The 11,804-nt window shown below is 35.8% G+C and overlaps 1 protein-coding gene across 2 annotated transcripts in view; it reads right to left on the bottom strand.

Moving 5' to 3' along the window:
* Window positions 1-11,330, bottom strand: part of LOC147400701 (putative E3 ubiquitin-protein ligase ARI8) — a 29,833-nt gene extending 18,503 nt beyond the window's left edge. Inside the window, exons 1-4 of one of the 2 annotated variants that reach the window (XM_086446510.1) lie at window positions 10,929-11,327; window positions 5,434-5,555; window positions 1,745-1,850; window positions 1,507-1,597 (exon numbers count right to left, since the gene is read on the bottom strand). In XM_086446510.1, coding sequence (XP_086302636.1) covers window positions 1,507-1,597; window positions 1,745-1,850; window positions 5,434-5,555; window positions 10,929-11,063 — 454 coding nt within the window. In that variant the 5' untranslated portion in view covers window positions 11,064-11,327. Of the gene's footprint in view, window positions 1-1,506; window positions 1,598-1,744; window positions 1,851-5,433; window positions 5,556-10,928 lie in introns of both variants that reach the window. The other variant, XM_086446511.1, reaches the window with a different exon arrangement.
* Window positions 11,331-11,804: the final 474 nt, after the last annotated feature.

An 11,804-nucleotide genomic window follows, 5' to 3' on the forward strand; every position in this document is an offset into this window, starting at 1 on the left:
CCAAAGCAGTAGCATTTTGTTCTAAATCCAAGCAAACAAGAGGAAATGTAAAAGACGTTGTGTCAATTGCAATTATAGTCAACAAAATCTGCGGTTTATTGAAAAAAAAACTGCAATTAAATCGTAATTTTTTCCTCACTGATAAAAGTATGATGTAATCATGACTTTTATGAACTTGGCACTTAGATTGAGAAAAATGAAAAAAAGGGTATTTTGGTATTGTTTTAGAAATTTGGGGTATGTCGACCTGGATAAAATTTCAACCTTCCCATATCCAATCTCATATGATACACTAGTAAGACGAGATTACATTTTTTTTTAATAGGTAAAAGAAATATATTACTAAAGACGGAGGTAGAGATCACCACCGCAAGTACAAAGGGAACGAAAAGAAAAAACTTACAAAGAACACAAGGAGTCCCACTTAAATACAAACTCCTCAAAGAAAACCCCTTTAAAAGCTACATCTAACTTACACCAAAAATACAAATAACGTAAAACCATCAAATTAACTCATGAATAGAACACTCCTCTTCCAAGAAAATTCTCCTATTTCTCTCCTTCCAAATGATCCAACAAATAGTAAAAGGAAGCAAATCCCAGAGAACTCTTTTCCTACCAGTGAAAACATTGAGGCCCCAACTCCAAAAAAGGGAATTCAAAGAAGCAGGGAAGACCCAACCCAAATTAAAGAAACTCAATAAATGAGACCAAATTTTGGAAGCAAAAGGGCAATGCAATAACAAGTGGTCATTAGTCTCCCCACTTGCCCAACACAAGCAATAAAAGTTTGGAGAAGTAAAACCCAAACCCCTAGAAATGAGATGATCTCAGGTCAAAAGCTTGTTGGAGACCGCTGGCCACGTAAACAAGATGACATTGATAAGATGATGTGACCATTTTACTGATGACACGTTAAATAATGAGAATGCAACTGAGGATAACATTCAATTTGATAACTTTTTATTAGTTGAAGAATCCTCGACTAGATTCATGATTGTAATCTTTTTATACTTTGAACAATATAAACCTTAAATGTGTTGTGGGCCTATGATTATTTTTTGTGGATGTATGGATGATACTAATATAGAATTTGAAAATTTATTATTGTAGTTTAATATAGGATTTGATGATATAAAATGAGAACACAACATAGTAGGAACAAATCCTTGACCCTGGCCCAATTTTAATTCATTTACCCCCTTTTTCTGAATTTCTCCCATGTCGATTTATTCTACTCCAACTTGGTGACTATGACCGCAAAAGAACATTTACAGGAAAGTTGTCAAATTGTGAATAACCTATTGAAATCCACTAGAAGAAAAGTTACGGCAACATAAAAAAAAAAATCAAAATTATTTGTTCCAACAACACTTCATCATTTGTGTAGTAGGCCTAGTAGTAGGTTTAAGTAATTGAAATTCAGAATTAATCAGAAAAATAATACATGTATGCTTTAAAGAGAAAGTAAATCAAATAATTCAACCATGCTATAACGAAACGAACCTATCCAGCATAAGCTACAAAAGGGATGACCGCAAGCAACAGCATTCATCCTATCATGAGGATAGGTTTCAAAACAAATCCCGCAAGTTAGCTGCCATTATAATAAGAAAAGTCCCATACACAGCGAGCATATGAGAAGAAGATTCAGACGACTACCATGGTAGAAGACACCCTAGTTTCAAAGAAAATATTACTGTTAAGTAAAAGCTTAAATTACCAAATAACAAATATCACTTACTTCCCTAAATTTTGGAAATTGAACCACTGGTTTGTCCAACAACCCAACAGCCTCGCGGACTTTTTCTTCGTTGGCAAACCAAGCATCATGCACTTTACTGACACACCTGTGCAATCCAAACACAAAATTCTTCAGAACATCAAGAAGGTGGCAAATTGGTGAATATCTTCATTTTTTACTAGACAGATCGGGAGTTTACTTAGGAAAAAGCTAAAGATCATCAAAGAAAATTTAAAGTTTGGAATAAAGAGACTTTTGGCCAAATTGATTTAAAGAAAAATTCTCTTCTTTAAGAAATTGAATCTGGAATAGTAGAATTTGAAAGAAGTACAACCTTGAAGGATATAAGCTGAGGCAAAAAATCAAGGGTCTCTTGGCTAAAAGAATGAGACAATAACACACACAAAATTCATAAGGTTGCACATGGGTGGAGAAGGACGAATCACATCTCAATGATCAAGATTAATGGGATGGAGCTCGAAAGAGAGAACATATGGATGGGGCATGGGGGTGGTCGATTCTGAGATTTCTTGGGATCATCCCAAGTTGGTTAACTTGGAATCATAGTGACAAAAAACAGCGTTTTTTTCTTAGAAAAAAAAACACGTTTAAAACACGACTTGTTCCTCTGATGATTTTTTTTAAAAAAAGCAACTTTTTCAAAAAGTCGCGTTTCTTGAAAAAGTCACTTTTTTGTTTTAAACAAGTTTTTCCGCCATTTTTTTCAAATAAATAAACATTTTCTTTTTTGAATGTGGAATTTGATACAAAATAGTATTTGGTGAATCATAAATGTAGAAATATGGGATTTGATGAAAATATCTTGATGTTATGTTTTTTCATTTTTTTTAATAGTGAATCATTTTGAACAAAAGATATTTCTAATGCTTTTAACTTCCCATATATTTCCCATTTTTTTCCGAAGCTTTTCCTTTCTATTTTAAACCTGTACTCCGACTTTGTGACTATGCTTGGAATTCGATAGTATTACTAAGGATCGACGTATTTGGTTGGAGAGACCTTTGGAGGTAGATGAGAAGTTCATACCATTGTGGCTGTCAAGGGTGACAAAGCTTCGGGCACTGATGGTTTCTCAATTGTATTCTTAAATCTGGTTGGATATTGAGGGAGATGATGTTATGCTCATTGTTAAGACTTTCAAGAGAATGGGTACTAGACTATGTCTCTAACAATGCTTTTGTGTCTCTTTATCCCCAAGAAAATGGGTGTTGAACACATCTTTGACCTAAGACCAATTAGTCTTATGGGATCATGTACATAATTAGTTCAAAGGGCCTTGTGGAAAGGCTAAAAGAAGTCATGGGGGAAAGGGCACCAAATTTTGGACGGGATCTTGATTGCTAATGAATGCACCGATTCTAGACTAAAATCGAGTGTTCCGGGATTGATACGTAAGATTAACATAGAAAAGTACAGATCATGTGAGTAGGGACTGTTTGAGATATTTGTTGTGTCGTAAGGGTTTTGGAGAAAAATGGATTGAGTGGATCATGAAATGTGTCTTTCACGCAGTTCTCTACCTTGGTTAATGGGAGTCCAGCCATTTTTTTTAGGAGTTCGAGGGCTTACGATAAGGCAATCCTTTGTCCCCCTTTTTATTCCTAATTATGGCTGAATATTTAAATTGTATGCTAAGTAGAGTTGCTAGTATTAGGTAAATATCTGATTTCAAGATCCATTTGGAGGGTCCCATGATTTTCCATCTTCAATTTGCGGATGACACGCTTATTTTTCTTGAAAATTTTGTTGATCAAGTAAGCTTTCTGAGAGGTTTATTTGTTTTCTTTGAGGCGACATCGAGATTAGCAATAAACCTTGGGTAGAGCAAAATTTTCTATGTTGGGTCAACAACGCATATTTCTTTGCTTACAGCTAACCTTGGTTGTCAGGTAGAGTCATTCCCGGCTTCCTACCTTGGTTGTCAAGCAGAGTCATTCCCGACTTCCTACCTTGGCTTCCCTTTGGGTGAGATGCTTATAGGAGTGAGGCAATTTGGGATACAATCATTCAGCGCATCAAAAGAAGAATTGGGTCTTGGAAGTTAAACTACCTTTCAAAGGGAGGAAAAGTAACTTTGATCGAGTGCTTGAAAGTGTAGCAATGAGAATTGAAAATTTGATCCATGATTTTTTATTGAATGGCAGGGAAGGAAATAGATAATTTCATCTTATGAAATGGAATCAAATTTGTCGCCCAAAGAAAAATGGGAGCCTTGGAATTATGTAGATGGGAGAGGTAAACGTGGCATTTCTTGGAAGGTAGTTGTGGAGGTTCGAGGATGAAAATTGCTATCTTTGGAAGGATGTTATCAAGGTCAAATATGGGGTCAATCATTTTGGTTGGGAAAGTGGAACAGTGTCCTCTGCTTAGGGGTGTAGGATTTGGAAAAGAATTTTTAAGATCTTACCGGAGTTCCCTAAGAGGGTTGCTTTTTAAAGTGGGTAAGGGTTGAGAGTAGAAATTTAGGAAGATCGTTGGTGTGTAGTTCTGCCCCTTAGGTCACAATTTCCTAATTTATTCTCCTTGTCACTTAAAAAAAAAAAAGGTCATGCTGAAGATTTTATGATCCATTCTCATAGTCGAGTCTATAGGGATTTTGGTTTCAAAAGGAGATTCAAGAGGTTTCTAGGCTAATTGAAAATCTCTTTGATACATATTGATTCTTCTTTGTAGGAAAATTGTGTGTGGGAAGCTAGTAAGAATAAAGACTAAAGAGTTCTCTGTCAAATCCTTCTACTATACTTTGGGTCCCTCTATTCGTACACTTTTTCCCAATAAGGTTCCATTCAAAATATCTTTTTTCATTTGGTCCGTAGCTCTTGGAAAAATTCTTACTATAGACAATGTCATGACAAGGGGAATTATGTCAGTTAATTTCTGCTTTTTGTGTAAATCAAATGAAGAATCGGTTAACCATCTTATCCATTGTCCCTTTGTTAGAAAAGTTTGGGCTCATTTTCTTTCGTTATTCAATACTTCTTTGTGTTTTCCATTTTCTGTTTCAGAGTTGGGTTTTTAATGGTGGCACTATCAAATTTAGAATCATGTGGTCTCTAATTTCATTTGCGCTTTGTTGGTGCATTTGGAAGGAGCGGAACAGTAGGGTCTTCGATGGGAAAGAGCATCTTCTGCATGAAGTCATTTTCGGGCTAATTCTCTCATGGAGTAATTATTTTGAGGGATTTAAAAGAACTTTGTTCAAGGATTTTGTTTTTAAATGAGATTTATTATTTGTTTCGTAGTGTTGTCGTATTTGCTTCTTTTTTTGTGTCATGTTTTTTTGTTGTTTGTTTTGTTTGTTGGACTTCCCTCTTCTCTGTCATCTTTGTTATTAATAATATCTCTTCTTTACCTATCTAAAAAAAGATACCAAAAAATAAGGTTAACTAGGGTCTACATAAATTATATGGTATAAATAAGTAACAAAAAGATAACATGAAATGTGAAACACATGGTAACTTAGCTTCAGATATGCAAGAATATCAAGTACTAACAACAATTGAAATAAACCAGTATGCCTATCATGCGCACTCAACTTAAATTAGAAATAATTCCATGTCCAACATCCTAAAAGGATAAGCAGACTAGATTAGCAACTAACTCGTGAAATATTCTAAATATATAGACATGCACACACATTGCTTGAACAGAAAGGAACGGTCATTTACCAATTATAGTGGCGGAGCAGGATGCTAGCCGAAACTCTTGATATTGAAAGAACAGTGGATATCATAGTGATATCTTCCCCCTGACGTTGAGATATATCGGTCTCACCCAAAATGGTATAATTCTGCTAAATGAGAATATATTCAGAAGGCCAGAACATGTTATATGCCAAAACAACAAAAATAGTATGAGGGATTTCAAATGGAAAACATTTCCCAGGGAGGGTTGGGGGTTGGAACAGTTCTAGAATCTAAGAACCAGAATAACTATATAAGAATTGAACAAAGAAGCAATAAGAATTAACAAAAAAAGCAGTATTGCATGCCCACAGAAAAAAAGGAAGAGGACAGTGGATACTACACTTTCACCTGTTCAGATGGTTAAAATATATGGGAAGTTAAAAGCATTAGAAAAACATCACAATTCCTTTATGACAGGAAAGCATGTTCTCGAAAAAGATTCTTATGTTCAAAATTCAAATAACCAAAAAGTTTGTAGACTCCAAACACACATATGTACACTAATGTATATACTATACAAAAGGAAATTTTACAAATCACATTCTCTACACATAACCCCCCCCCCCCCCTTTTTTTTATAATTATCAAGGTATATGCTTTAATATGATTATTTACAAACACCAGGAACCAAAAAACAAAGTGATGCAATAAAAAAAAAAAAGTCTGGACAAGGGGCAGCAATTGGTGCACTCATGATCCCCATATAGTGTTGTTTGGAGTCTCACTATTTTATTTGATATAATTCCAACATTATTTAGTTATGTTAGGCATTATTGATTATGAAAATAAAAGGGTGTTATATGTAGTCCACTTAAAGTGTGTCTTAATCATATCCATTTGGTTAGATTAATCTTTTACTATTTTAATGGTTGTAAGTGGTATAAATGCCAAATAAACTCCAGAATTTTCATTATATTATGCTTACGTTACCACAAGTTTTATGATGATCACTCACTGCAGTTTAATATATTATGGACATGTTGTAATTAGTGAGAAAAATTGTGTAATTTCTCTTACTTGTTATGCTGGTATCTTTTTGTGTGGATAAAATCTGGATTTCGGGAAATTCAACAATGAAATGGCATTCACTCTTTCAAAGTCTCTAGTTGATTCCCTTGAAAACACTCTTAACAATCAAGTCAATAGGAGTTTTGACAAAGTTTATGCTTGAGAGACAAAGATTTTGTACCTTAATTTGTACATTAGCTTCTTTTTATTTTTTGTAAATAGTTCCTTTTTATAGATTTTTGGGATCCTTGATTCTATCATATATTTTTCTGAGCGTAGAACGCCTTTGAATTTGCAAGTGTTGTGATGTCACTTGTCGGGATTATCCATTCACATGCTAGCGACATGTGTCGATCTTTATCTATTGGTCATCTGCAGAGCTGAGGACTTTTCGATAATGTCCTATCAAAACGATCCACGTGGCAGTCAGGTGGTCCTCATGATTTGTTATCAAATCTTTTGTCATCCCTGAGTGGGATGTGACATCAAGTCTCAGAAATTCTCTCACATGTGACATCAGATCTCAAAAATGCTCTCACATACCGAGATAAGTGTCACCCTTGCATCAAGTTGTCAGTTCACATACTTAAGCGATAATTGCCCTTAAATGAATGGGGTGGGCTTGATTCTTGGGACCATCTCACACTGGAGTCTTGCCATGTGTTGCTCAATATTTGTTCGACAACTCCTGATGATGGGGTCACTTCATATGTGTGCCCAACTTGGTTCACTTTGTACGTGTTCCCAATTCGTGTGTTGTCAATTTGTTTTTTCTATAGTTTCTTCTTGAATTTTTGTTCTTCCAATTTTATTTTTTTTGATGAATAATTTTTTTATTAAAAAGACATGGCCGAGTTGGCCAAACATATAAAGAAGAAGACAACAAAAACAAAAACAAAAACAAAAACAAAACAAAAAAAAAAAAAGAAAGACACAACAGCCAACAAAAACTACATTATACAACTCTATTACAAACCCAACCCATTTCCCCATGAAATCTTCAGAATGAACCCCTTTCGCCTCCTCATAGATCTTGCTCCAATAGAAAAGTAAACCCAAGATAGATACAATGACCACATAGCTTTGGTTCTCCTTATTCTTTGTTTTCTTTTCCCTCCAAATCCCCCAACAAATGGCAAAAGGAATAATGCCTCCTCCCAAAAGCTTGGAACCCATAACCCAAGGTTGACCAATTCACAACACTTCCTTAACTGACAAAGGGAAGCAAAATGAAATACCAACAGCCGATGGAAAAAAGACCAAATCTCATAAGCCATGTGAGAATCAATGTACATTTTAATGTTACTCCAGCACGACTCATATCTCTTTGATCCAACTTGAAATATAATGTCTAAGGTTTCTCAGCAAATCTAAAGGGCTATCATCAATTCAATTGGGTTGAACATAGCAAGTGAGAATAGGTTACTTTTATGCTTGTGCCTTGTATCTTGTTGGTGATATTTTTTTTTATTTTTTTATCAATAAAGATATATTTATTAAAAGCCAACTAGGGGGGTCGAGGAGACCAACCCAAAACAAGGGAAAGAGACAAAGTAAAAAAGATACAACCAACAAAGAGACCAACAAGTTACACTCCCGACAAAGAGCACACCCTATCCCACCTCACCACAAAATCTTCAAAGAAAACCCCTTTAAATTCGTCATAAAATTTACTCCAAGAAAACATGAACTCCAAAATAGAGAGAATTAATCCATCTAAAGTTGGCTCTTTCCCCTCAAAAATGCATCGATTGCACCCTTTCCAAATGCCCCAACAAATTGCAAAAAGAGCCAAGAACCAAAGAATCCGCTTCAAGGACATGAAAACTCCTCCCCATGTCAACTAAAATTCCAAAATCGCCTTGACTGAACTAGGGAAACACCCTACTATACCAAACAGCATAAGAAAATGTGACCAAATGTGATGAGCCACCCAGCAATGAATGAGAAGATGGTCCACCGTTTCCGCCTAAGACTTGCACATGCAGCATTGATTTGGCGAAATAAAGCCTCTCTTAATTAACTGATCCACCGTTGCAAGTCTCCCTAGAGTCGCCAACCAGAGAAATGTCAAAATCTTTGGGGGAATCTTCCCACCCCAGATAAAAGTGTGAGGAAAATACATCCCAGAGCTATGTGCAATACCCTTATAAGAAGACTTCACCGTAAACTTTCCATCCGTAGAAGCCCCCCACACCCTCTGATCTTCCAATAAGCCGTCCTCGTTATTAAACTCTACCAAAGAACATAACCTTCCTACATTCTCCACCTCTCAATCATTAAATGTTCTTCTAAAACCAAAATCCCAGTTTATCACCTCGTTCTCAATAGTTTTGAAACATGAGATAAACTGATTCTTCTTCATTGACAACGCAAAAAGATCTGGGAATAAATTCTTAATGGGCCCACTCCCACACCACCAGTCCTCCCAAAATCTGACCCTACTCCCCCTACCCACCTTACATTTCACTCTTTTCTTAAAAATTGGAAGTCTTCTAAGAATACCTTTCCACACCCCATAACCCAACGCACCTCTAGCCGAACCGCTCTCCACCCATTCTCATTCACCCCATACTTGTCCACAATTACTCCAAAGACTCTCCCCTTCCTCTCTGAACCTCCAAAGCCATTTCCCCAACAACGCCGAATTCATGAAGCCAAAATTGCGGAAACACAACCCCCCATTCTTCTTAGGCAAGCATAGCTTCCTCCAACTCACCCAGTGATGTTTTCTATCACCATCTTTTCCATGCCATAGAAACTTCTGACAGATTTGTTCTAATTGAACTTCCGCATTCCTCGACAAGGAAAACAAAGAAAAAGTGTAAATGGGGATGCTTGCCAACACACTTTTAATAAGAGTAATCTTCCCCCCTTTTGATAACAGCTTAGACTTCCAAGAGCTACGTTTCTTCCTCATCCTGTCAACAACCGGCTCCCAAATCTCCATACTAGAATACCCCATTCCCAAAGGAAGTCCCAAATACGTGGACGGAAGGACCCCCGTTTGAAACCCCACTATAGCCGCCGCTGCCTCCACCCCCCTTCCATCTCTCCTACTGCAAACAATCTGCTCTTGCAAAGATTTACCAGAATACCCGAAATTGCCTCAAAACACCCTAACATACCGCTTAAAAAGTTCACTTGTCTCGGAGAGTGGTCCAAGAAAATTAAAGTATCATCCGCAAACTGAAGGTAGGATATCAAATGTCCACCTGTCTTAGTGGAAAAACCGGACAACTCCCCCTCCACCACTGCCTTGGACAACATCCTACCCAAAGATTCCATCACTATCACAAACAAAAAAGGCAACAATGGATCCCCTTGGCGAAGACCCCTTGAACTTCTAAAATAACCCGTTGGGGAACCATTTACTATAATCAAAAAGGTAGATGTGGAAATACACTTTACCATTTACCAATTTCGTAAAATTTAGCAGACATGCATTTTTGTATTTTGTAAGGATTATAAATTTATAGCAACTTGTTTTAGGGCTTCCATGAGGAAGATTTCAGTTTTACATAAAGGAAGCGAGATTGAGAGATTGAAAGTCTAGTTTTTAAGGAAATAGAGAAAGTGATTAGCGATTTATTTTGATTGTTATCGTGATTTTCGCGCTTATTATTTAACAGGTAAATAGTTTATATTTCAGTTCCTTGTTCTATTTTGAAATTCAGTTGTGTTTGATCAGCTTTACCTGAACCAAAACCATTAAGAACTAGAACCGGCATTTTATTTAGGTTTTGATTCTGGGACATGTTGATAGGAGTCAAAGCAATTTTACTATGGTTCAACTAAGCTCGCAAACAATCCCACAACAGAAAAGTGACACAAAAGGAGGCAACGGGAAACTAGAAGAGACAGACATAACATATCTTCCATTCCAATCACAAGCAAGAGGGGAGGATGAAATCAAGGAATGTGCCCATAAAGAGAATTGGTTTAATTAATATAATTAAATAAAATATGATTCTATGACTAACCTTCTTCAAATCCACTCTTTTTTATAATAATAAAAAATCTATAATTATATATATATATATATATATATATATGAATAAATAATTATTAATCGAGTTAAAGAGTTTATCTCATCAATGCCAATTTTGTTATGCACCTGGTTAGAATAAGTCGTTGTTTAAGTTAGTGATTCAATAAGATCGTTGGTTGTTGATTCAGTAAGAAGCCATGGGGGAGTATTTAATTATTGAAGATGAATGAGAAGATAGATAAATTTATTTCTCTTCAAAGAGAAACAGTAGATTGACCATCTCGAACTCCGATCTGCCTCGAATCAGATCACTATTCTTATCTTCATTCATTTTGAGCCTTTCATATCCATATCAAATTATCAAATTATCAATTATCAGGCACGTAACAAATTTCATCACACACAGAGACCAGACCAGATCAGATCGGCCAAAAAGAAACCACACAGACACAAATTAGATTATAACGGCGAAATTAACCTGATGTCGATGCGATGACGTGTCATCGGATTCGTTGTCGACAAACTGATAATCTCCATCATCGCTTCCTAAGGCCGTCTTGCCGCTGTAAAAGTCTTCTAGAGAGTCTACATCACTCGCATCCTCCCAATCCATCCCTAACAAACAAGAAACCTATAAAAAAAAGACCCTAAAATCTCTGATCGAAAAATCAAACAAAATTCCAATGTTGAGAAACTGAAACAATCGGTTTCAGAAGAAATCTAGCGGAGATTGCTCAAGAATATGAGAGAGTTCTTCTGCCCAACATTGATATATATTGGATAGGAAATAAATAAATAAATAAATAATCAATCTAACGGATGATTTTGGGCTCTCGTCTCTTTCACTTTTCTTGTTTTTGTCGGTTTGGGTTTAATTACACGCTAGTTCTATCCCCTTACTCGTCTTCACTGTTATAATTTAATCTATTATTACTAATTTAGTAAGATCTCAAATCTTACTAACGGTCGTTGAACACACTTTTGAGTGACATCCTAAGATATGATCCGATGCGCATAGAGTGATGTACGGAACAAAATTCTATCAACTTTCAGAAAGCAAGAAAGAAAAAAAAACAAAAATCGGGTTTTCTTCGCTTGCTTTTGGGCACTAGCTTGATAGTCGATTTGCTAAACCTTTTCTTTCATACAGGTCCCTAGCCTCATCTACCCTTTTCTTCCGTACTTTTAATTTTGAACATTTAAATGTATTTTATAAATTTATATAAAATAAAATAAAAATTTTGAAAATGATGTTGAAATTCTAAAAAAAAATTAATATTACGTAAGACTTTTTATTCGAGGGCCTGTTTCGCAACTCCAATACATGCATTTTGACTATTTCAAGAAGATTTAT

Source organism: Akebia trifoliata, chromosome 6 (genome assembly GCF_017979445.1).
Source record: "Akebia trifoliata isolate Shusen 1 chromosome 6, ASM1797944v1, whole genome shotgun sequence".
NCBI lineage: Eukaryota > Viridiplantae > Streptophyta > Magnoliopsida > Ranunculales > Lardizabalaceae > Akebia > Akebia trifoliata.